This window comes from Quercus suber, unplaced genomic scaffold, assembly GCF_002906115.3.
Source record: "Quercus suber isolate HL8 unplaced genomic scaffold, Cork oak 2.0 scaffold_218, whole genome shotgun sequence".
In the NCBI taxonomy this organism is placed as follows: Eukaryota; Viridiplantae; Streptophyta; class Magnoliopsida; order Fagales; family Fagaceae; genus Quercus; species Quercus suber.
Genome location: NW_027069676.1, coordinates 289,424 through 313,158, shown reverse-complemented (window position 1 = coordinate 313,158; position 23,735 = coordinate 289,424). Strand labels below are relative to the sequence as shown.

General features: G+C 32.6%; 3 protein-coding genes across 6 annotated transcripts; 1 reads left to right on the top strand and 2 right to left on the bottom strand.

Annotated features, from left to right (window-relative positions):
• Positions 1–393: 393 nt before the first annotated feature.
• LOC112006577 (uncharacterized) lies at positions 394–7,926 on the bottom strand. Of its 2 annotated transcripts, XM_024038861.2 has the most exons (10): positions 7,533–7,923; positions 6,559–6,597; positions 5,511–5,637; positions 5,090–5,151; positions 4,147–4,214; positions 3,863–3,912; positions 2,994–3,063; positions 1,881–2,004; positions 1,159–1,275; positions 394–744 (listed from the first exon to the last, which is right to left on the bottom strand). In XM_024038861.2, exons 1-10 carry the CDS (start codon positions 7,866–7,868, stop codon positions 646–648), a joined length of 1,092 nt encoding a protein of 363 aa, XP_023894629.1. In that variant the 5' UTR covers positions 7,869–7,923; the 3' UTR covers positions 394–645. The 2 variants fall into 2 exon arrangements, with proteins under 2 accessions (XP_023894629.1, XP_065635875.1); XM_065779803.1 differs by lacking the exon at positions 1,159–1,275 and having other exon boundaries at positions 7,533–7,926.
• Positions 7,927–10,674: 2,748 nt separating this feature from the next.
• On the top strand, positions 10,675–16,963 carry LOC112006545 (putative methyltransferase At1g22800, mitochondrial). Of its 3 annotated transcripts, none has more exons than XM_065779801.1 (11): positions 10,675–10,918; positions 12,134–12,214; positions 12,469–12,547; positions 13,026–13,167; positions 13,267–13,336; positions 14,040–14,083; positions 14,211–14,289; positions 14,562–14,649; positions 15,341–15,405; positions 15,525–15,614; positions 16,655–16,963. In XM_065779801.1, the coding sequence occupies exons 1-11, from the start codon at positions 10,709–10,711 to the stop codon at positions 16,766–16,768; spliced, it is 1,062 nt and encodes a 353-aa protein (XP_065635873.1). In that variant the 5' UTR covers positions 10,675–10,708; the 3' UTR covers positions 16,769–16,963. The 3 variants fall into 3 exon arrangements, with proteins under 3 accessions (XP_065635873.1, XP_065635872.1, XP_023894594.1); XM_065779800.1 differs by having other exon boundaries at positions 10,677–10,918; positions 14,035–14,099; XM_024038826.2 differs by having other exon boundaries at positions 10,681–10,904; positions 14,035–14,099.
• Positions 16,964–18,178: 1,215 nt separating this feature from the next.
• Positions 18,179–21,956, bottom strand: LOC112006571 (lysine histidine transporter-like 5). Its single transcript, XM_024038852.2, has 8 exons — positions 21,870–21,956; positions 21,188–21,381; positions 20,614–20,997; positions 19,520–19,916; positions 19,020–19,125; positions 18,788–18,879; positions 18,610–18,678; positions 18,179–18,490 (listed from the first exon to the last, which is right to left on the bottom strand). Exons 1-8 carry the CDS (start codon positions 21,891–21,893, stop codon positions 18,392–18,394), a joined length of 1,365 nt encoding a protein of 454 aa, XP_023894620.1. The 5' UTR covers positions 21,894–21,956; the 3' UTR covers positions 18,179–18,391.
• Between the last annotated feature and the right edge of the window lie 1,779 nt (positions 21,957–23,735).

Below are 23,735 nucleotides of genomic sequence, written 5' to 3'. Positions count from 1 at the left end.
TCTAGACTTATTAGTTGGTTATCAAAATGAATTTGGCAACAAGAAATGGTAGAGGAGTTCTGGCAGGCATTACTTCATACTGTAACCTCAACAAAGCTAAATTTAAATGTGTTTCTCGTTAAGTGTTACCAGTTAACACTCTTATGTTTTCATAGTGAACATATCCTTTGGAACTCTTGAGTGAAACCATGGAACATATAATGCCGCTGAAGTAAAACCTCTCAAAATTGTACAAAAAAATAATTTAAAATGCATTATATGTGTTTCCTCAATATGGTCAAGATTACCATCAGAAATTTAATCGTCTACCATCACCATGCTCTCGATGTATAAACTGTAAAAGTTCAAACATATTCAGTGCCAGCTATGTGGCTTTATAATTGACCACTCAGATTGATAGAGGAGATAATGATACTTCTAGGCCTAGCAATTATTTTATTATCACCATCAGCTTGTAGAGTTTCTTTTACAGCATATTCAGAATTGAATTTAGCTACATAAATATCTACGACTAGTGAGACATTTTCTTTTTTGGAAAGCAATACATTTACCCCAGGGTGAAAAAATAAGTGTACAGGCATGGGGCATACCCTAGACAAACAAAGAAGGCTATAAACACATAGAATTTAGTACTAGAGGTTAAAACTATACAGTGGCTGCTGAATATGTCTGGAACAAATAAGACAAGATCTTCTTGTAGTCACCAAATTGAGCACCAGTATTGGGATCAATAAAGTAAGGTACCTGAAAGATGACAAACTTTCCTTAGTAATGCTTAAAGTCCCCTGTAGGTGAAAAAACATGCATGCAGAAAAGCAAAATACCTTCAAGTCTTCAACTTACCATGCAAGCTGTTAACGATTGTCTGTGTGTGTGTGTGTGTGTTCTCCCTGTATCACAAGGCTACATGAGGCCTAGGCCATTGGACAGGCAATGCACATAAACAGATTTAATATCCACAAGTGTTTATTTCTGCCTAATTAAGGTAGGAGTACATTCAAGTATCTCTATCTCAGGATGGCAGCAGAGTCTCAAGGCCAATGGAAAAACACTACAACTAGTCTATTCAGACAAGCAAAATACTAGCAAAATTGAATTCATCTCAAGTACAATATGTCATAGATATTAAGAATGACTAAATATTGTAACAAAACTAACATCTTTGGATTGAGATGCATCAAGAAGTAACTTTGTCCACGCGGAACCTTCTCCCACATTATGGAGGATGTACGCAAGCTCCAACTCACATAGTGCCTCCCGCACAATTCTTGCATACTGTAAAGTGTAAGTTTGGGAAAAAGGAAGTGAAACATATTACACTATATCAAGGAATGCTTAAACTACTAGAATATACTTAAAAAGTATGACTAACAAGGCAGGTCTAGAAAGTGTTTCTGTGTACTCTACTGGTCCTAGTATTTTTGACTTATTTTACACCCAATTTGACAATCTTGCACACTGTCTGAGTTTTTTTCTTTTTTCCAGGTTCTTTTAGTTGACAACTCAGGGATGTGTGGTATCCAAACTTTGCACAAATGAAAGTGTTGTTACCTCTCTGAATGAGTACATGCCTTGATTTGGCTAAATGAAGGCCATTAATCAAACTTAGCTAGCTATAGTGAGTGTACACTTTGACTTCAAAAAAAGAAAAAAGAAAAAGAGGATACCCTTTATTTACTACTTAAAACTGCAACAGACCTCTGGTTTCCTGACCTAGTTACTCAAAAACAAAGGGGGAAAAAGAAAGAAACAAAAATACTTATTTTCCGACATACTATGATGTCAGCCCTGTTACATAATACAGAAGTGAAATAAATACCATTCATATTATAAAACACAATCATCTAGACAATAAAGGGAGTAGGCAGACATTATCTTACCGCATTATTTTCATAAGAGAAAAGTTCCAACTTTTTTGGTGGTGGGTCTTGTCTGGCTTTTTCCCACAATGTCATTCCTCTTCCAGCCCGAAGAATTGTCGGCATCCATCCTGTGAACAGTGTGCTGCATGAGAGAGAGGAAGAGAGAATGAGAATGAGAGCCAAGTGAATACAGGATTGATATGACTATAAGCTCTAATTCAAATGAGACTTTCCTCCTCCATAAAAATGGATGAACGGTGGGGTCATGGGTTTAGGACCTCTTTACAATTTACTAATAATAATAGATTAAAAAAAAAGTGATACCACTGACAGTGGGCATTGATCATACATCCAATAAATGCCAAAATTCATTTGTACCTCAAAACTGTCATCTTCATACTTTGAAATGCATAAAATAATCATATTCATACCCTCAAAGTGCATATGATGATTATAGACCTAGTAAAAATTTCTAGTCATTGCCTTTCTATTACGGATAACATCAGCAGAGATATGTTGTGTTACATCGAGGGAGAATTTATGTTGAAGAAAATATTCTTCATTTGATCAAATGGGAAGTTCAAAGGAGAATTAAAGGGAATGGATACTTTACTAACTCTATTCAAAACAGTCTTGTGTACATGAGAAATTTCTTTAGATGCTCCTAAATCCTCTTCTTCTTAATTCCTTTCTATTGTTGTAGCTAGGTGATTGTTTCCCTTGTATATGAGTTAGATTTGATATTTTAAATGGTGTTCCAGTTTTGCTAATAGGTTCTGTTACATGAACTTTGTACCCTATTCACTTGATGTAATAAAATATTCTCATTCATCAAAAAAAAAAAAAAAAAAGTGCAATATCGCATAAAGACAGGAGTACACTAAACAATTTAACATCATATTAAGGTAAATGTGTACTTGATTATCTCAAAATAATTATAAGAAGACATGGAAGATAACATCAATTGATAACTTTGTTTCAAGTCTCAAAGCTGTCTAATTGATTATCTCAAAATAACTATAAGAAGACATGGAAAATACCAGCAATTGATAACTTCATCTCAAGTCTCAAAGTTGTACTCATAAAAAATACAAAATCCTTGACCATTGAGACAATTTCTGATGTCCATACCTTTCCAAAAGTCCTGTTGATGGGCTTCTCCCTTTACCATATTGCTGAAATAGGTAATTCACAATATCACCTAACACCCAAAGTTAGAAAAAAAATGCATGTTAAAGAACATGTGAACTTGTTATCCAGAATGCAATTAGGTATAAGATAAATTACAAATGCTGACAATGACTTTCATCAACCAGTTGTGTCTGCTTTATTGACCAATATTTCGCGTTATTTTTGGAATAAATTATAAATTGACATAGTCGTCATCATCATTACTATGCCAAATCAGGGAATGGTTCCATAGATCCAATTTATCCAAAAAATTATATCTTCAATTTTGTGTGAGGTTTTATCCTCAAATTCCTCTGTGGGCCATCTATGTATAGATTGGTCAAACCCAATTATCTAATTACCCTCTGGTCAATATTTTATATATTACTCAGGTAAAAAAAATTATATATTTCAAATTTAATGTGTGAAACTAGAACACCATTTCCTACAGGATAATCAATTGTTTCTGACATTGCTTATATTTTGATGTAATACACTAAATACACCAAGAGGTCTTGACATGTTTATGCATCTAGTCAGTCCTGCTCCTGCATGGCATTTCATAATGAGTTTCAAACAAGCATGCTACTATACAGATCTGCTGGCACTTTAAGAATCTTGCAGCTTATGGCTAATTGTGGCCATAAAAACCATAGACACTATTTGGGAATGCCTCATTAAGGAATAACATAAATAATTTTAAAGAGATTACAAGAATCACCTTTACAACAATAATCACACTCAATAAATGAGAATACATAGTTGAGGCATCCATTATCAACAAATTTGCTCATATGAGATCTGAAAATAAGACTAAGCTTTATACTTACCACTTTCATACAATGAAATACCAGTATTTGGATCAATGAGGAAAGGAAACCTGCATGGAAAATAAGAAGGTCTATAAATATGCAAAATTTTGTGAAGGTAGAGAAGCAAAAGAAGGAAGGACATGCTCTTCTCAAAGAATAAATGTCCAAAACAGATTAAGGATATCAACATCATAAAGGTTCATACTGGACCAGATTAAAAATGACATGCTGACCTCATACACATAACTGATTGTTACAGAACAAGTTCATATATGAAACTTGGTAGAGAATTAATTACATACTGCTCTTTTCCACCGGATCTTCTAACCATTTCTCTATGTCTTAGAGAGCCTTTTGGACAGGGATAGACCTATATATATTTGCCATTGAGTTCAAATTAGGAAAGTAAATGACAAAAGAGCACCAATAAGAAAATAATTTCCAAGTTTTACAAACAAGGCTGAAAAATAAAGGACATAAAATAGTTAATCCACAAATATACTAGACACAATGTCTTCTCTAAAAAAAATCACATTCAGCTATACAAGCCAGTTTTAACAAATTATCAAGATCTGCTTGAATGAGTTTGAACTAAGACTTCCACTAGGTGTGTGGGATAATCATCAGCTTGATCATGCAACATCTACAATTTCGTTTATGAAAGAATGTAATGTTAGCTATATCCAGATAATTGGATCAGGTTTGGTAACCTGATGAGTTATGGCTTTCAAACCATTTTGCCCCAAAACTAAGTTTATATCAGGGCTTAATTAATTATCTGACAAGCAAAAAATAACAAATGAAGGAGGAGTGAAATTAATCTTATTGTGTTAATCTATCTGATATTCAGAAGGTAAGATTCCATTTTCAGATTCAACAGCCTGATCCAAGTATTGCTCTGAACCGACTAGTTTTAGTTGTACAACTATTACAAAGTTACTCCTACCATTTTCCATGCCAAGTATGAAAACCTTCCTTATTTCCTTTTTACATAACAGATACATGCTGGACATAGAATCAAGTCCACAATTCTCAGCTTAAGCATGGGCTCAAACTGTCTATGACTTTCCTTAATTAATGTTTTTCATGATGAAGGAATATGCCTAGAATGCAAAATAGAATGGTGTCAAATCAATGAGACAGCAAAGATAATGATTGTGCACTCTAACAATAGGACAGCTACCAAGCATGGGAAATTGATGTAAGCAATGGTTTGGTGATTATATCTAAAGTATCCATTCTTACCTCTACAGAAAGATCTAGCTCAGTCATGGCCTCTCGAACCCTCCGGCAAAAGGGGCACGCCTCTGTTGACAAATAATATTTGAAAGATTAAAGTTACAGAAAAAAGCCAATCCCTGAAAACAATCTGCAACACATGCTATGAGAACTTAGTTGAGGAATCCTTATCCAAAAAAAAAGTATCAGGACTACCTAGACCAATATATGACTTGATTCTTCACTATGGTCTAGTCATACCTATATCTAAGCTTATAGCCCGTATTCAATCATATTGACACATTCAAGCAGAAATCATGTTCCAAAAGTATTATTGATCTTCATAATTTAAAAAGTGCATGAAACAGAGGGTATTTTTCCACTAGCAACAAAATTGATTATCACTTTACGGATGATTAGCCAACAGTCTTATCAGGGAGAAGCTTACCAAATTCAAAGAGTTGCAAACGCATAGGTGGATCTAAAGTGGTGATCTCTTCACTATATAAATTGTCTGATAGTGCTTTGGATCCCCATGGAAGTCTTGCCAGAGTGGACAGTGAAGATGTTGCTAACTAAATTCAGAAGCAAAAGCAAGAATGTCTGAGTAAGCTAGCAATTGAAGCCCACCAAGCGCAAAGTTGATATTACTATGCAAATGTACAGATCCATGCATGCCTACATGCATACATATTATAAAGAGAAGTACTTGCAGGGGCACAAGAAAGGAGGTACAAAGTAAAATGCATGTTACACTTAATGAACAGTATAGATGCTGGTAATCTTAATAGGTTTTTCGAAGTATTCTCTTCTACGCATCTAGAGAAGTTACGCAAACTAAATTTTGTTCATGCCACAAGATTCATCTAGTGACCATATTGATTACTTCATCCAGGGTTTTTTTTTTTTTTTTGATAAATAACATAAGAATATATTATTAATAATAAAAAGATTGCCAAACCGAGTACACTGGGGATGTACTATGGGGGCACAAATCAAGAAACAAAAGAACAACGATCAAGAAAGATAGAAAAAGAAGAACAAGAAAAATGAGAAAAGACCACACTCCATTCAAAGAGAGTGTGTAAGAAAAAAGACTTAATCTCCAGCAAAGAACGTTCACAACCCTCAAAGCTTCTAGCATTCCTTTCACGCCAAATGCACCAAATCAAGCAATGAGGCACTAATTTCCAAACATCAATGTGACGATGTCACGCAAACTTTCCTTGCCAAGCCTCAAACAACTCAAGAACAGTAATAGGCATAACCCATTGAATACCAAACAAGCAGAAAACCAAAGACCACAACTCCCAAGCTATGGAGCAATGAAGTAGAAGATTTTGATGTATGTTTTTATGAAAAGATGAAAGGTGAAAAGCGTCAACTAAGAATGAAAATAGTGAAAAGGCAAAAAGAAGAATAGCGGCAAGAAAAATCCACATAAAGCGATATTAAATTTGAGTTCTGAAAATAAGAAACCCTTAAAAAAAGATTACCTCCAAACTATAATTCCGTTCTTGAGAAGGATCTCCTCCCTGAAAGAAAGAAGACAAACATAATGGTATATATAAATGACAAAAAAGAAAACAAACAAGAAGTTTGGACCTGTACTATACATAACAAAATCAAAAGAAGAATTATGCAACTGGGCACCACAATAAAAGGTTGCATATTTACAGAATATGTTAAAATCATGCATACAACAGAATTTTCAAGGTAAGTAGCATTAATTAGTGATTAAATACAACAGGTCAAGTTAAAGACTTTCTTTTATGCAATTGCTAGAATTGCACTTTATAGGGTATTTGGCTGTACCCATCAGGGAATTTCGGCTGCATAGGCTCCTTACATCTCAATTTTTACAGGTACAATTCTGTGGCTGTACTCCTCTATGCTAATATGCCTAGTTGAAGTGACCTTATCAAAATTAATCCATCCACTTGATGGGGAGAACAACAAGAACCTAAAATTTGATAAACACTACTTCAACCTTGTCTGTTACCTTATGGGACCTTTAAATCCTTCCTCTTAGTCATATGATGCAGATAACGCCAACACCACAATCATATGATATCTGTATCCCAATTATGTGCTCATGCAACATGTAACATTGACTAATGCTGAAATTCTTCTATACATAATTCCCCAGTTAGGAGTAACAAAATTGACTGTAAACCCAAAATTCCAATATTTTATCCAGCATAATCCACTTCATTACACATGTTGGATGCTAATTCCAATACCCCAAATCCATTTTACAATAATTACCAGTTCCATAAACACATTCTCTTGGACCAATTGAAACATAGGAATTTCCATCCAGATGACTAATATGTTCTGACAATTGTATTTCATCCTATGTCAATAAATACTATAGCACTAAACAGATTTACCATATAAGATGCATAAAGGTTTCAACTTTCCATAGTTTAATTTAAAAAAAAGGGGGGGGGGGGATTAAGAGACTTACAGAGAAGAGCTTGAGCAGAGGACAAAGAATGGACAGAAAACTGGTTGATGGGTTGCCACTACTATTGGAAACTGTACCATTTTCCTGGGAAACTTGGGCGGATGGCTGGTTGGCATTGGGTTCTGAGTCAGCAGATTTTGCATGAAATCTGTTTCTGTGAGAAACCCAGTTCCCATTTCCCAACAACCTTTGAGAAAATGGTGAGAATTTCAAAGTAGCAGCTCGAGTTGAAGAAGTAGTTGGGAATGGAAAATTCTTAAACTTTGTAGGAAGATGTTGAGGTGGTGAAGTTGAGAAATAGATAGACTGAGAGCATGTCAAAGATAGCAGTGACATTGTTTTAGTACTCTGATTGGTACTACACTAGTACAGTGCGCATAGGCTTCGCTCTGAGCCTCTAAGCTGGTAATGGATCGGGTTCAGTAGAATTGGGTCGGATCATACTTGGTGCGGGTCAAAGCTATCTGAGTTTTTTTTTGGGCCGAATTATCTGAGTTTAAACACGTCCATTTTTCTTGTACCAATGAACATTTGGATTTCCTGTAGCCTGTTTTGCTCTCAATAAAGTTTTTTTTTTTTTTTTTAGGAGGAATAAAGTATTTTGTTAACGGGTGCATTTAGCTAATGAAAAAATGGTCTCATCGAACTGAGGTAAGGTTCGAAAAAGTAACAAAAACAAATGAATAATTTTTTTTTTTTAAAATAAAATGTTGTGCAATTCCTAAAAATACTAAATTACTAATCAATAACAATAAAAATAAAAATTAAAACAAGGTATTGATTAAAAATAAAATAAATTTTAATTTTAATCAATACCTTATTTAAATCAATTGTTATAACCGACTTATGTACAAAAATATGAGACCACAAATGCAAAAAAGCACCTGGTGCTTCAAATGTTGACATTGTTTTACTTGTGTAAAAGAATAATGGTATTCAAAAACAAGGGATACATAAACAGTAATTGCATTAGTTCATGTAAATTTTTCATCTATTTTGCACAAAAAATTTACTTTTTCTATTTTATACACAAATTTTTACAAAACACCTATATTTGTCCATCTATTTTACACATCTATTTAATAAAATATTCATTATTTTACAATTTTTTATTATTTTCTCACTCACTACCCCTCTCTCATGTACCCAACACTACCAAAAAATACTAAAATATTAAATACACAAATTATAGCATTTATGCACAATTTTACACCTACTAATGTAGATGTTTTTTTTTTTTTTTTTTTTTTAATCAAAATATGCATATCTCAACACTTTTTCTATCTTGCACTATTTTGCACTTAAGCTCCGCTTGGGAGGAGGGAATGGAATGGAATGGAAATGAATAAAAAGAATAATTTTAGAATATTCTTTCATTCTCTTGTTTGAGAGTTTTAATGGAGGGAATGGAAAGTTCATTCTCTTGTTTGGGAGTTTAAGGCTCCGCTTGGGAGTTCATAAGGGAATGGAATGAAATGAAATGAGATGATCATAAAGGAATGGAATGGAATGAAATGTATTTAAGTAAGGGAAAAGAATGGAATAGAATAGAATTAAATAACCTTGATTGGATATTTTAAAATAAAGGAATGGAAATGAATCAAAATGAATGGAATGTAAGTAATTATGTTTGGGAGCAACATGGAGGGAATGAAATGGAATCATTTTATGACAATATTACTATTAGACCCCTATTTAAAAATAAAGGGTTGAATATATAGAGGTATTTTGAGAGTTTTAGTAAAAAAATCATTAAATCTAATTTCATTCCCTCCCATTCCTCCCAATTTCGGGGGGAATGAAAATTTGAGGTTTTGAAGGAATATAAAGTAATGAGTGTTCCCTCATACTCATTCCATTCCCTCCCACTTAAACTCCCAAATAAGGGAATGGACTTTCCATTCCCTCCATTAAAACTCCCAAACAAGAGAAGGGAATAATATTCTAAAATTATTCTTTTTATTCATTTCTATTCCATTTTATTCCCTCCTCCCAAGCGGAGCCTAAGTGGGAGGGAATGGAATGGGTAGGAGAGAACACCAATTCCTTTCTATTCTCTTAAAATCTCAAATTTTCATTCCCCTTGAAATTGGGAGGAATGGGAGGGAATAGAATTAGATTTAATGATTTTTTTACTAAAACTCCTAAAATACCCCTATATATTCAACCATTTATTTTAAAACAGGGGTTTAATAGTAATATTGTTATAAAATGATTCCATTCCATTCCCTCCATGTTGCTCCCAAACAGGATTACTTATATTCCATTCATTTTCATTCATTTCCATTCTTGTATTTTAAAACATCCAAACAAGGTTACTTAATTCCATTCAATTCCATTCTTTTCCATTCCTTTCCCTTACTTAAATACATTCTATTCCATTCCATTCCTTTCTATTCCCTTATGATTATCTCATTCCATTCCATTACATTCCCTTATGAACTCCCAAGCGGAACCTTACTGATGCAAGTGCTCTAGGTTCTTGGTAAGAGCATTCATGCAAAAATCACCTTCAATGCTCATCTTGTCTGAGTAAGAATAAAAAATGTGTCATACATATTTTATAGACACAACGGACTTCCAATGAACAAAATAAAAAAATCACCCCAATTAACCTGTTTGGCAAAATTAAATCTTAAAATTATTTTGTTTGTGAAATGCTTCTGGTTCTTTTTCTTTTTCCTTTTTATTTATTTCTTTCCTGTTTTTTGGGTACGTGAACTGTTGGAAAAGAAGGAACTTTAAATAGTGTTAAATTTTTTTTTCTTAGGAAAGAAATTGAATATTTTTTACTTAAAAAAAAAAAGTAAATAACTGAATATCTTTAAAATGTTTTGATAGTACTTATTATTATCCTAAACCTCAAATATGAATTTTCTAATAGAGGGTGGATTTACCATCCATTTGAGAATGATTTATTTTCTTTAGTTTATTTTCAAAATATTTTTTTAAAATAATAGTTTTTATGCTAAATGTAATGCAGAAAATTAGTTATTTTTTTTAAAATTCATATAAAAAAGTATATTTTTCTTGTCTAGAGTCAAATTTATTTCAAAAAATTAAAAAATTTAATTAATTGTAAAAAAAATATTTAAACAAAAAGCAAAATTTTTTAGAAGTGTAAAAAAAAAAAGAAAAAAAAGAAAAGGAACAGAAACAAAAACAAAACAAAACGAATGAGAAGAACAAGAAGGAAAGAAAGAAATGAGAGGGTTGTTATCTATGTACCAGAGAAGCTCATGGTCACTATGGAGAAGAACAACAACAAACGAACCGTACCGTATATTGTTGTCCGGTTCTTTCAGCACAGACCCAGATGGGAACCAAAGCTCAAAAGTCAATATCTTCGATCGCCAACTCAAACGCAAACAGGTTCACAAACAATTGTAATTATAAATTCTCTGTCTAAACCCACTGTTTTGTTTACCCATTTCACAATTCATTTTTGTTATTCAATTAAAATTCAAAAAAAGTACTTACTTACCAAACAATGAATTACTTTATAATGTTTTTTTAAAGTTTAGACCTTTTTATTGGTTGTTTTTATTTATTTATTTTATTTATTTATTTATAATTTTGTTCTTTGTTTGGCTTGTGGGAAAATTTGGGAAAGGAAAGGAAATGTTTTGTTTTGATTTTCTTTTGTAGTTAAGAATAAGCTAGAAAGATAATGCTTAATGTGAGTTGTGTTAGGCTGAGGAAATTATTGTTTTAGAAGTCTGCCACTGAGTTCTGTTTGGTTGTGACGAAAATGAGAGAAAGGATAGGAATGTTAAAGTTGGATTTTTTTTTTGGGGAAAACTTGCTGTGTTGGGTTAAAAAATTTTGAGGTAGTGTAATATTTATTGTATTTCATTTTTTTTTTAAATAAATTTGAGTGTATCTTTTAGTTGAGCTTTTTTTTTTTTGGTTGCCTTAAGATGTGAGTTCTGATTGGTTTCAAGGAAAATGTGGGAACTAAAAGGAAAGGAAAGGAAAGGAAAGTAAGTTTTTTTTTTTTTTTTTGGTAAAGATCTTGTGTTAGTTAAATTTTTTTGAGAAAGTGTTAGGGATGTGTATGAAGAAATTGAGTTCAACATTTTTTGTTCATAAATTTGAATAAATCTCTTAGTTGAACTTATTTTTATTATATTAAGATGTGAAAGAAATACATTTTAAAGTTATATGCTACTCTTTTCGTCAAATCTTTTAGAAATGAGGTGGTTAGGCTACACCATTTAAGGTTTATCAAAATTTGATGCTTCTTTCTGCTACTTGCAGAAATTTGATAGTGAAATTTGGATGAAAAAACTTAAGGAAGGAGATCTAATCATGTTGAAATTCTACGCTCTTGCTGTCTTGCCTTTGATTGATCCTACTTGGGCTCTGTCTGGTTCAGGATTTGGATTCCATCTTTTCAATGGATAATCTAGTTTTTAAAGCTTGCAATAGAAAATCTTGTGATGGTTTTTGACCTATAACATGAAGTCCACAAAAGTTAATCATCTGAGAAGGGAAATAATTGAATTCTTTAGTAGCCCTGTAAATTTTTGGGACTAAGGCTTGGTTGCCGTTGTTATTGTTGTTGCTGTATCTGTTCATGGGTTGTTTCTTGGTGGCAGCGTGATCGAGCTGCTTGGTTGATGCGTCCAAATGATTCTTTTGTTGATGCTGTTGCTGAGAATCTGTTGGATCGCTTGGAGGTAGTAATAAGCATCTTTATAATTTAATCTTTTTCCATTCTCTCCGGTAACGCTGAAGGGTTACATGTTCTTCTGTTGGGCAAAGCTCTCAAGTTTGGGTAAATATTTGTAATATGCAATGCTGATTTCACTTCCAAAGTTTGAGTTTCTACTACTTGGAATTCAAATGCAAGTCTTAAATATTTTATGCCTGTTATAACTTCAGAATTGTTTACCCATTAGGTTTATGTTGGCTATGTGTTTGCCTTTTGCAGGATTGTAAAAAATCATTTCCAACAGCATTATGTTTGGGTGGCTCATTGGAAGCTGTCAGGCGTCTGTTAGGTGGTCGTGGTAAGAATTTAAAGTTTCATTTTTTTTTTTTTTTTTTCCCTCCAACCATTTATCTACCTTTTACTTTCTGTGTTGCTGTGTAATTAGTTGTCTGCAATCACTTTAAAAGATTAAAGAATTATTTGGGATGTGAATTAGGAAGGACTAGGATGTAATGGATGTGATACTTTGGAGTTGATGCCTTGATGGAATTATGGGAATTAGAATTTGCATTATGGCTATCCTTTTAATTGCATAGGAATTAGTCCAGTGGTTTTTTATTTTTATTTTTGTTGGACAACATTTTAATGCTCTATTGAGGAAGATGCTACCTGTGCAATTAGGGCAAGGTGGTCTGTTGTCTTTTTAGTGATCATTACAGCAATGTTGTTTTTTGTTTTACCTGTCTTTTTTTTTCTTTCTTCTTGTACGTTATTTTTATTTCCAAGATGCTCCCACTAATAGATTGTAATATCATAAACACTTTCCCTGATGTCAGGTGGCATTGAAAAGCTCATTATGATGGATACATCATATGACATGATAAAACTGTGTAAGGATACTGAAAAAGATGTGCACAATGAAAACATTGAAACGTCCTATGTAGTTGGCGATGAGGAGTTTTTGCCTCTTAAAGAAAGGTGTGCATGTATTCTTCTTTCCCCTTTATGGATTCATGTGCAATACATTAAATGAGGGATTTTTAATTTACTTATATAGAATGTATTTGTGGTTTGAAGTTCTGTAGATGTGGTATTAAGCTGCTTGGGGCTACACTGGACAAATGATCTTCCAGGTTCCATGATACAGGTATGCGATCTTAGTGTAGACTTCAGTGGTCCATTATGCAACAAATTCATTAGAATTTTGATTGCAAAACTCTATAATTCTTTAATATAATGGGAAAGTTGTATTGGAACAAATGCCTAATCATTGTATTGTATGTTTTATTTCTTTATGTTGTCAGAAGCACAAAGATCAAGTACATATACAAAAGATTACAAGTTGTAAAATAATAAGCACTGGAAATGCCTCTAAAGCTATCAGTTGGTCTTCATCTTGATTTATTTTCTTTCATTGATTAAAAAACTTCGAAAGTGTTCAATCATAAATTAAACACAAAGAAATATCAAGTATTTCTTTATTTAGCAATTTGACTGCCAAAGGTATCGAATGTGTGTACATGCATTGAACAAAGAGTAGTTCATGTGCATGTGTGCACACAGATATTTATTAATAACCTATTATGTGGTTTTAAAGTAAATTAAAACCTTCTTTTTTTTGCAACTTAAAAAAAAATATATATATATATATATATATTTATTGTATCTCTCCTTGTACCAATGAATATAATGGAAGCCAGAAATTTGTTAAAGCTAACTTAAAGGCTTGAAACGTTGTGTGAGTCAAAGTTGTCCTTCCGTCTTTTCCTCCCAAATTCTAATCCTTTCATATATGTAAAGGGATCCTTGCTGGATTCATTTCTAACAAATGTTTATCTTTGCCAGTGTAGATTAGCATTGAAGCCGGATGGCATATTTTTAGGAGCTATTCTTGGTGGAGAAACCTTAAAGTTGCCTATTCCTTTTCATTTATTTCTTTATTCACTTATCTGAAGTTAAAATTATACATCAATGCTTGAAATGCCTGGTTGATTTTTCTAATTGCTCATACTTGTGACTAGGGAGCTGAGAATAGCATGCACTGTCGCACAAATGGAGCGTGAAGGAGGCATCAGTCCACGAATATCACCTCTGGCACAAGTAAATTTTTTTTATTTTATTTTTTGAAGAATTTGTTCCAGTTTCTTTATTGAAAAAAAAAAAAAATTATTTATTTTTCAAGTGAATCCATGCAGTTACATTTCTTCATGATTAATGTTGCTACCTAATTGTCTTAGCTTCCATGACCACTCACAATTAATTTTTTTTCAATAATTTTAATTTGAAAATTCTTGAGAAATGAACACAAACTCATATGTGCCCTATTTCACATTGTGAACCAGTCAACAGATTTTTTTGCTTATCTTGTTTAGGTGCGGGATGCAGGCAATCTTTTGTCTAGGGCTGGCTTCGCCCTGCCAGGTGTTGATGTTGATGAATACGTTGTTAAATATCAAAGTGGTAAGAATTTCTCATCCTCTTGTGATGTTTATTTAGCTTAAAAATGGAACTTTTAGAACAAAAATTAATTGCTGGTTTACAAATTCAGTGGTCAATGAACTGGTGTTCACCAAAATACCCTTTATTGTATATGAACTACAAGCATCAAATGAGTTCAAGGCTTCAAGCTTTTGATTTCATGTTACTATGATGTTTCACTTGCTCTCTTTATTTAATATTGTGGTGGGGGCAAGGCTTTCTTTCCTATGAATAATAAAGAATAATGCTGGGAAGTTGATACACAGATGTGGTCAAGCTCCTGCAATTTATTTTCACAAGAGAGGTAGAGTGTTGTTGAGGGTTAACATAATTTTCTCATGAAATATTACCAAAGAAAATGGCATAAAACTCATTCTTCAGTGTAAAGCCCGGTTTGGCGTTAAATGATGCATGCACATAAGAGATAGTGTATCCTCTTCATCAATGTTCTTTTGAGTTGTGGAATTAGTGGCATTGAATTGCTTATCAGTGCTGACATTTAAAATTTAATTACAAAGCTGGTACTTGATCCACCTTTGTCTTTGAAATATATCTTTCTGTTTTTTTTTATTGCTTGTCACTTAATTTCAATATAAACCCTTTAGAATGATAATTATCTAGTCCTTTTTTTCTTTTCCTTTTTAATATTCTTTTTTCTCTCTATTTGGTGTAGCTCTGGAGCTGATAGAACATTTGCGTTCAATGGGTGAAACTAATGCTCTCCTGCAAAGGAATAATGTGAGAGTTTTTATATTTGTTAAATGCTGAATATCCTTTCTTTCCAATGGCTCAAGTACAGAGCATGAGCTAGTTTGGAAATCTCAATTGAAATTTGATGTTTTTATTGATGAAACCAGATGCTAAACAGAGAAACAGCACTGGCAACTGCAGCTATTTATGACTCAATGTTTGCTGCAGAAGATGGCACCATCCCTGCAACCTTCCAGGTGAACATAGTAGATTACCTATTCACCATTGACTTTTTTCCTTGCTAATGTCTAATGAAACTTGGGAAATTACAAATAATCCCATAGCTAAACAATATTAGTGAGATCATACAGAAAATAACATAAGCAAGATATCACTTTCTTTAAAAATTTAGGGAATGCACCAATGAAGACTCTGGAGTTGTCTGTGATTAGTAAAATATTTGCCATCAACAATGGTCCTGGGTACTCTTAAATCATTATGCTTCTATATACTCAGTCACAAGATATGTTATATGTGCATAGCCAAAAAGGAATATATCATGTTGCTAGAAGCTTTTGATACAAGGCACTCCAAATATTTTTTTTTTTTAAATTTAGTCTCTTCATTTTTGCCAGAAAGGAAACAGTTCAATATTTCCAGTCCACATATTGATAATGTGGGTAGTTTTTCACATTGAATCTATTTGGTCTTTTTAATACACAATATTTTTTTGTTAAGGGCAGCTATATGTTATGTAAATAGGGTTAACTGGCTATTTTATGTGACACTATGCCAATGATAGATCTCTGTAACCACTGCCAGAACCCAGCTTCCATAACCTTCAGAACACCTTCTTTTGCTTGGTGACTTTCATATTATCTATTGGAAAACTTGGAAACTAGATGCAGAGGGAGTCTGCTCTCTCTCTCTCTCTCTCTCACAGTGTGACCTGGAAACTATAAAATTTGCTCATCATTCAATGTAGAAGTTGTATTCATTCATTATTGTTGTACACAATTGTTTGCTTGGAATATCATGGCACAAACTTTTCATGGTTATTTGTGGGGCAGCTAATTGAATCTAGACCTCTAATGACTCTCAAATACTTGAAAGGAAAAGGGAAAAAAAAAAATACAGTTTGCTATTCTTAACATAGAATGTAAATATGCAAATCTGTGTGGACTAGTATCCAGCATTCCAATTCCTATTTCTTTCCGTATTAGGAAGTAGAGTACTGCTGAAAGTAAAATCCTCTTCCCTGGCCGTATACTACGTTTGACACTGCTCTTGGTTGTAGGTAATTTTCATGACAGGGTGGAGGGAACATTCTTCTCAGCAGAAGGCCAAAAGGAGGGGGTCTGCCACTGTATCTTTCAAGGATATCCAGAAGAAATTTGGAAATGGGAACTGAACACACTCTCTCTCTCTCTCTCTCCAGTATACCTTGGATGAACAAAGAGTTGAAAAAATAAAAACTGTAATAGCCTTTTTTTTTTTTTTTCATTTTTCAGTGCTCTTTTTCGTTTCTTTTTTAAATTCTCCACTTGTTAAACTAATAAAACATTGTTAATAAAATTCTTGATGAGTTGGTTCCTAATTGATTAAAGATAGGCCACACTTTGTTCAATTTGATGATGAGCTTGCAACCTGAAACCTTTACTTCTAAGTTGGTTACCAAGTGATGAAAGATAGACAACAGCATGGTTCATATTCAGCATAAAATGGGGGTAAACCTTTATTAAGCAAAATATTTCTTAAGTACAACATGAAATGCCATCTCTAATTGTTTCTTGTTTTCTTTTTTTCCTTGCATACAAATTATGCCTTTGGCGTCACTTTTACTTTCAAATTTTGGAACACCAATATGTTTGACAAGTACACTTACTGTTTTCGTTCTATAATCAAGGCTATCAAGACACTGTATTGGCAATTGCAGTATGTGTCACAGTGCAGATTTCTCAGTCATAGATAAGAATCAACCGTTTGTATGAATCAACAATACAATTCAAAAGCATGCACAATTAGATTAATGAAAAACACACAATCTTTATTACTTTTACTGCAAAGTACAAAGACACTCTTAAAGTTCTCATACAAAACCCGCCCTAGCCTAGATCAGCCACCTACACTTGCAAACATAGAGTTTACAATGGTTCCCAACATAGTATACTCTTTAAGTATTTCCTCTTTTACACGTTGACACATCTAACTGTTTTATGTAAACATACACGAAATGGTTGTTGCAGTGGTTGCTTGCCAAGTAACTAAACCTAGACCTGTTACCACAATCTTGGAAGTGCCTGTTTGTCTTGGCACTTTTTCATGTTTTAACATATGCACTACTTGTGCACATGTTACAACACATCACTACCCTTATGCAACCCAGCCACACTATGGCAAGCAAGCTAAAACCCAGCAATAATCCCATGGCAAAGCCCACGGTAAGACTATTGTGCCTTACCTATTGCACATGTTGCCCACACCACAGCATATACATGGTGTCTAATTTACCAAGCTATGACAAAGAGTACATCACCTTTACAAAACCACTGTCACATTGCCATTCAACCAACACGACTATGAATGCACCACAAGAAGGTAGTATATAGCTTGTTGCTGTGTCAAGGAACTTACTCAGTTCATGGCATATGCCTCCTTCATGTCCATAGGTTTGTGCATGACTAACATTCTTAGATAAAGCACAAGAACACACAAATCACACATAAAAGGTTGGGAAAAAAACAATTACTCGAGCAAATCTTCACAGAAATTTCAAGTGAAATAAAATACTACAAGAGAGAGACTATCATAACATCCTTGATTAAAATTCTGAAATGTGAGTGGATAAATTCTGAAATCCACCTTAGCAAAAATTTGAGTGGATAAATTCTGAAATCCACCTTAACAAATACAATAAGTTAATGAGTTTTACATGTCAAAACAACTATAATAAAATGATATTGTAGGTTTTGGCTGAAAGGATAATAATTAAATCTAGTGACACAAAAGTTAAGTTCTACATTTATCTAATGATTTATGAAAAAAACTTGTAGGTTTTGGCAGAGATGATAATTTGCCGTATTCCTCCTATGGGTGCAAGGACTGCTATCAAAACTCCGATGATAATCGAAATCTGAAATTAAACACAAATATGTTAAATTAGTTACGAACAAAGAAATACCCATTACTAGTTTTGAATAATGGAATAATAAAGTATGAATAGATTAAAGTTTTAAATGGAATTAAGCTTACCCAGGATGCAATCCAATGAAAGCTCCATCTATTTGGTTTTTTTAAGACAAGCCAAATGATACAAGGGGTCTGCATTGAGAAGTTACCAAAGTTACAATCAGTACATAATTTTGGTTTCAATTTTTTTTTTTCCTTTTTTCAAAGTTGAAAAAGGATATATAATGTATTATAAACTTACAAAGTATGAGGTTGAGGCAAACACTAGTCCTCCAAAGAACCCCAACAATCCTCCAAAGAATGGAATACACAATGCAATGAACCCTGTTATGGCTGTTATCAAATTCACAATATGAATCAGTCATCAATAGTGATATATAAAGAAAGAAAATCCATACAAAGTTTTTATTCATTTATTTTTTTGGTACCAAAATGCAAAATCATAAAGAACACCATTAATTAACCGTACTTACCTACGTATGTGCTACGACCAGCGAAGCGTAGGGCTCGTCCAGGAGTGAAATGTAACTTTTGCACCAAACATGACTCAAGCATGTCGAATACAGGCATAGCAAAAACCTGAAAAAGGTAAGGGAAACAACAATATTTACTACATCATTGTTTCTCATTTTAAATCATTCTTAGCCACCTTTTTTTAGCTTTTCCTTTTCTTTCTATAATGGGAAAAGTAATAGTATTTGGGCAGATACAAAATTTATGATAACCCCTTTTTTTTGTTAAGACGACATTTTTTGATTGAAACAATTTCACTTTTAGATAAACATATTATTGGTACCGCTTTTATAATATATATATATATATATATATATTTTTATATATAAATGTTGAGTTTTAGTATTATTTTGGAAAAATATTAAAATTAATACCAATTTTATAGTATCACTTTAACAATATAATAAATATAAATGTTTTATAATTATTAATTAGTAACACATCAATTTATAAGACGTACCTGATAGCTTCCTATGACATGTAAAAACACCATAAAGTTTGCGATGGCAATAAGCCAGCGGGGTTGTTCAAGTGAAATGAGAATATCATCTTCAACAACGTTGCCAAAAGCCCAGAACCCAGAGATAGAGACTGCTAAATAGCAAAGGGCTACAATGATATAAGCCACCACGCAACCTTTCCACATGGGCTTCTTGGATGTGTTCTTTTGAGTTGAAGGGATTGTAGCCTGAATCTCTAAAACCACACTGTGACCAGCATATGCAAATGCTATGGTTCCAATACCATTTAGAACATCAAAGATTTGGCCAGCAGTTGTGTGAGATCGAACTCCATATGTTGCTGGATGGTGATGACTACCCCTAATGGTTGATGCTATAAAAGCCACCATTGAATAACTGCAACAATTTACACAATCACTTTTAAAACTTTTGTTTTGTGTAAGTAAACACAATCTGATTTACATTTTGTTTAGTAAGTTAAATACAAAAAGAAAATTAATCATTCAATTAAGTATTAAGCTATAAACTATATTGTACATGTGCACATGCCTTGTCAAAAAGCTATTTTAAATAGATCTATTCTATAATTTATATTAAATATTATAAATCTAACTTGTATCTAGTGTCGTATTATTCAAAATTTTAAATAATATGACACCGTGTATATTACTAGATACAAAATATAAAATATAAAATGAAATCCTAATCTTAAAACAGACTCTTTCCACATGATCATATTCTTTTCACATGGCTATACTTGTGTGGCCATCGGCAAGTAGATATTCATCTTTGTGTTGTGCATATGAGTAGATTTGTGTGAAAGCTTTTCATTCACGTTAGGTTTTTACCAAGAGGAACCCACCAATGAGGTTCATCATCCACTAGATCATATATAAAAAAAAAATGTAGAATACATATTGATTTAACATATTAAATAAATAAATAAATAACTATTTTACATATCTAATATATACATCATCTCTCTCACATTTTGTGACTTCCACTACTGTATGAAATCTACACATTGTGAGATGATTAATACATATGTCGAATACATGAGTTATCTTATACAAAAGAGGAGGACGAAGAGTACCAGAATGACATCACTGCAGCAAGTAGGGAAATTCCTTTCAAGGAATTAAAATTAGGGGTTTGGGAGATGAAGACTTGCAGGCACGAAAAGAAGAGGATGAAATATGTTAGTCTAACATCAGCCACGCTTGGGATCAGCAGATCAAAGAACTTCTTCAATGACTTCCCACCCGTGACCGAATACACTATGGTTGAAGCCACTTGAACACACGTTTGCTGAGGCATAACAATCCAGTACCCTAATTTAGGACCAAAAGCATGCTCTCCCAATTCAGGGTACCTATCAAACCTCTTTCCAGGCACTGCTTCATGCAGTTCAACAAGTTGCCACAACGTATAAAAAGTAATCAACCATGAACCAAGAATCGCTACAATTCCAGGGATCCTGCAAATTAATTAACCAAAGAACATATAAGTTCAAGTAAATGTAACACAATACAACAACAACGACGGTAACAACCAAGTCTTACTCTTAAAATTTTGAGATCGGACTAATCAAGATCGATCACATAGATAAAAATAACACAATATTCAATTAGATTTAGTTTTGTAATTAAATGCTATTAAGTACGTACCAGCCAAGTTGGGATAGTGCAAAGGGTAAGCCAAGAACCCCAGCACCCACCATAGCCGTAACATTGTGGAAAGCTGAGTACCACCACTTTGCTTTTCTAGATGCAGTTATAGGCAGCCAACTATTAAGGTCCACCACTTGCTCAGTTTCACTAGTCTGAGGAGCCATTTGATCACTTGCATTCCCATTGTTTTCCTGAAATTAGATTGTATAGCATTACATGAACATAACAATATGTGCTTTAAATAAGGGACAAAGTTTAGTTACAAAATTGATTGTAACTCAAAACTACAATCTTACTCAATAAAATAAACATTACTATATATTTTGAAAATTTAACAATTGAATTGCATGTTTTTTACACTCTTAATACACATGTCAAATTTTGTGTCAATCAGATATTATTTATTATATGATCTATAAGTTTATATTTTATTCATAATTTTAAACTACAAAAATTTATAATTTAAATAATTTATTGAGGACATAACTATTAATCTTTAATTTTCTAGAAATTTTGCAAGCATGAAAGATATATAAAGAAAAGGTAATCCAATGGTTCAATAAAATGATATTAAATAAAATTGTAACCTTAAACTACAACTAATTTTGTAGCAACAAAACCAAATATTCAAAGTACGTAGTTTGTGTATGTGCTTCACTGCATGGATATCAAGACATACCATTGAAGTCTCGTGGTTGCACATTCTCCTTTAGCACTTACTCTTTGCGGAGAGTAATAAGTTGAGTGTTTCTGAAACTATGATCTGCAGTGGTTTTAAAAACGAAGAGTTTGAGTTAATTAGATCTTAGGGGTATCTAATTAATAGATCCTAATGTTGTGGGTCTTGAATCAGTCATGGAATCTCAACCACAATAAAAAGACAAATCAGATAAGCTTATCCTTCCTACAAAAGTGTACCGAAAAAAGCTTAGTCGGAGCAAAGATTTAGAGTAAGATGAGAAAAAAATATTTGTCACGTGTAAGTTTCAATATCAGAAAGTTTAAGAACTCGACAAAATCCCACCATATTTTCATAATATTTTTGTTTTGAATTGTGATAAGTCCAAATATAATTTTATTTTGCCTTCTAATGATTTAGCAACTCAACTTGTGAAAAAATTATGAGATTTTGTAGAAGAACTCAACATCTAAGATATCTTAAAGACATGGGATTACTCTATAAATTAACAGGTGGCTCTCGATGAAGAACTTGAACTAGTCGTGGATACTCAGCAATAACTAAACTAATAGTTAAAAAAAAAATATTTCTCTTTTCTTTCTAATTTCTTTTCTTGATAAATTGATTTATCGATCCATATGTATAATATCATTATGTACTACGGCATAAAAAATAAATAAAATTGACTCGTAGAATGTACCTCTTCTACTTCCTCTTCTTTCAGAGAGTCTATACGATATTCACAGCCTCTTCTTCTTCTTTCAGAGTCTATATTCACAGCCAAAATCTTCTTCTTCTTTCAGAGTCTATATTCACAGCCAAAATCTTCTTCTTCTTTCATAGAGTCTATATTCACAGCCAAAAGCTAGGAGAAAGAAATCACGAGCAATCCTAGCTCGTGAATGTAAAGGGTCTTTTATAAGAATCTTAAACGTCTCACTCCATTAAATAAATAAAAGAGGAAGATGAATATTAAGGTACATATAAACACGGATTGGTTATTTATATAGTTTTATTCGGAATACAACACTAATTAGTGTTATATATTCACCAGTATCCTATTCCTATCCAAAATCTTTTATTGGATTTATGACTTTTTTTTTTAAAGAGAATTTTAACATATGAGGTCCGCTTCTGATGATATCAAGACACCAATAAGTTTTTAGTGTAGGCGAGAATTGAACCACAGATCTTTTATTCAACCATCAGAGACTTTACCAGTTGAGTTAGATGAAACTCACCAGTTTATGACCTTTTATATATATAGGATCACTGTCCAACTAATTTTTAACTAGAAAATTAAATAACATCTTTCCTCACTTCCCATAACTAAATAAATAACCATCTTTTCTCACCAGGATTATATCATCTTGACTTTCTTTGTTGATTTTTCGTGTTTTTGGTAATATAAAAAAATTAGGTGAAAATTATCATTTAATTTTCCTTATCTATTATATATATATATATATATATATATATTCAAAACTTCTGAAACTCTCACAACTTTCCACTTCAGCATAATATTTAAATAAAAAATCTAACTTATTAGTCCAAACATAATAAGAAGTGAAACTCTATTTCTCTAACAAATCTAACTTAAACTCAAACTCATCATTATAATTTTTTTTAAATAAATTTTTTTTATTTAATCCAAACTTAATAAAGAATGAAATTCTATCTCTTTAACAAAACCAACTTAAACTCAAACTCAAACATTGATAATTTATATCCAAATTTACGAGGTTAATTATAAACACTATAAAAGCAAAGCAAAGCCCAATATTTTTTTTTAAGCCGAGTAAAGGTATGAGCTCTTATATGTTATTTTCTTCTCCTCTACTTTGTTAAATATATATATATATATAT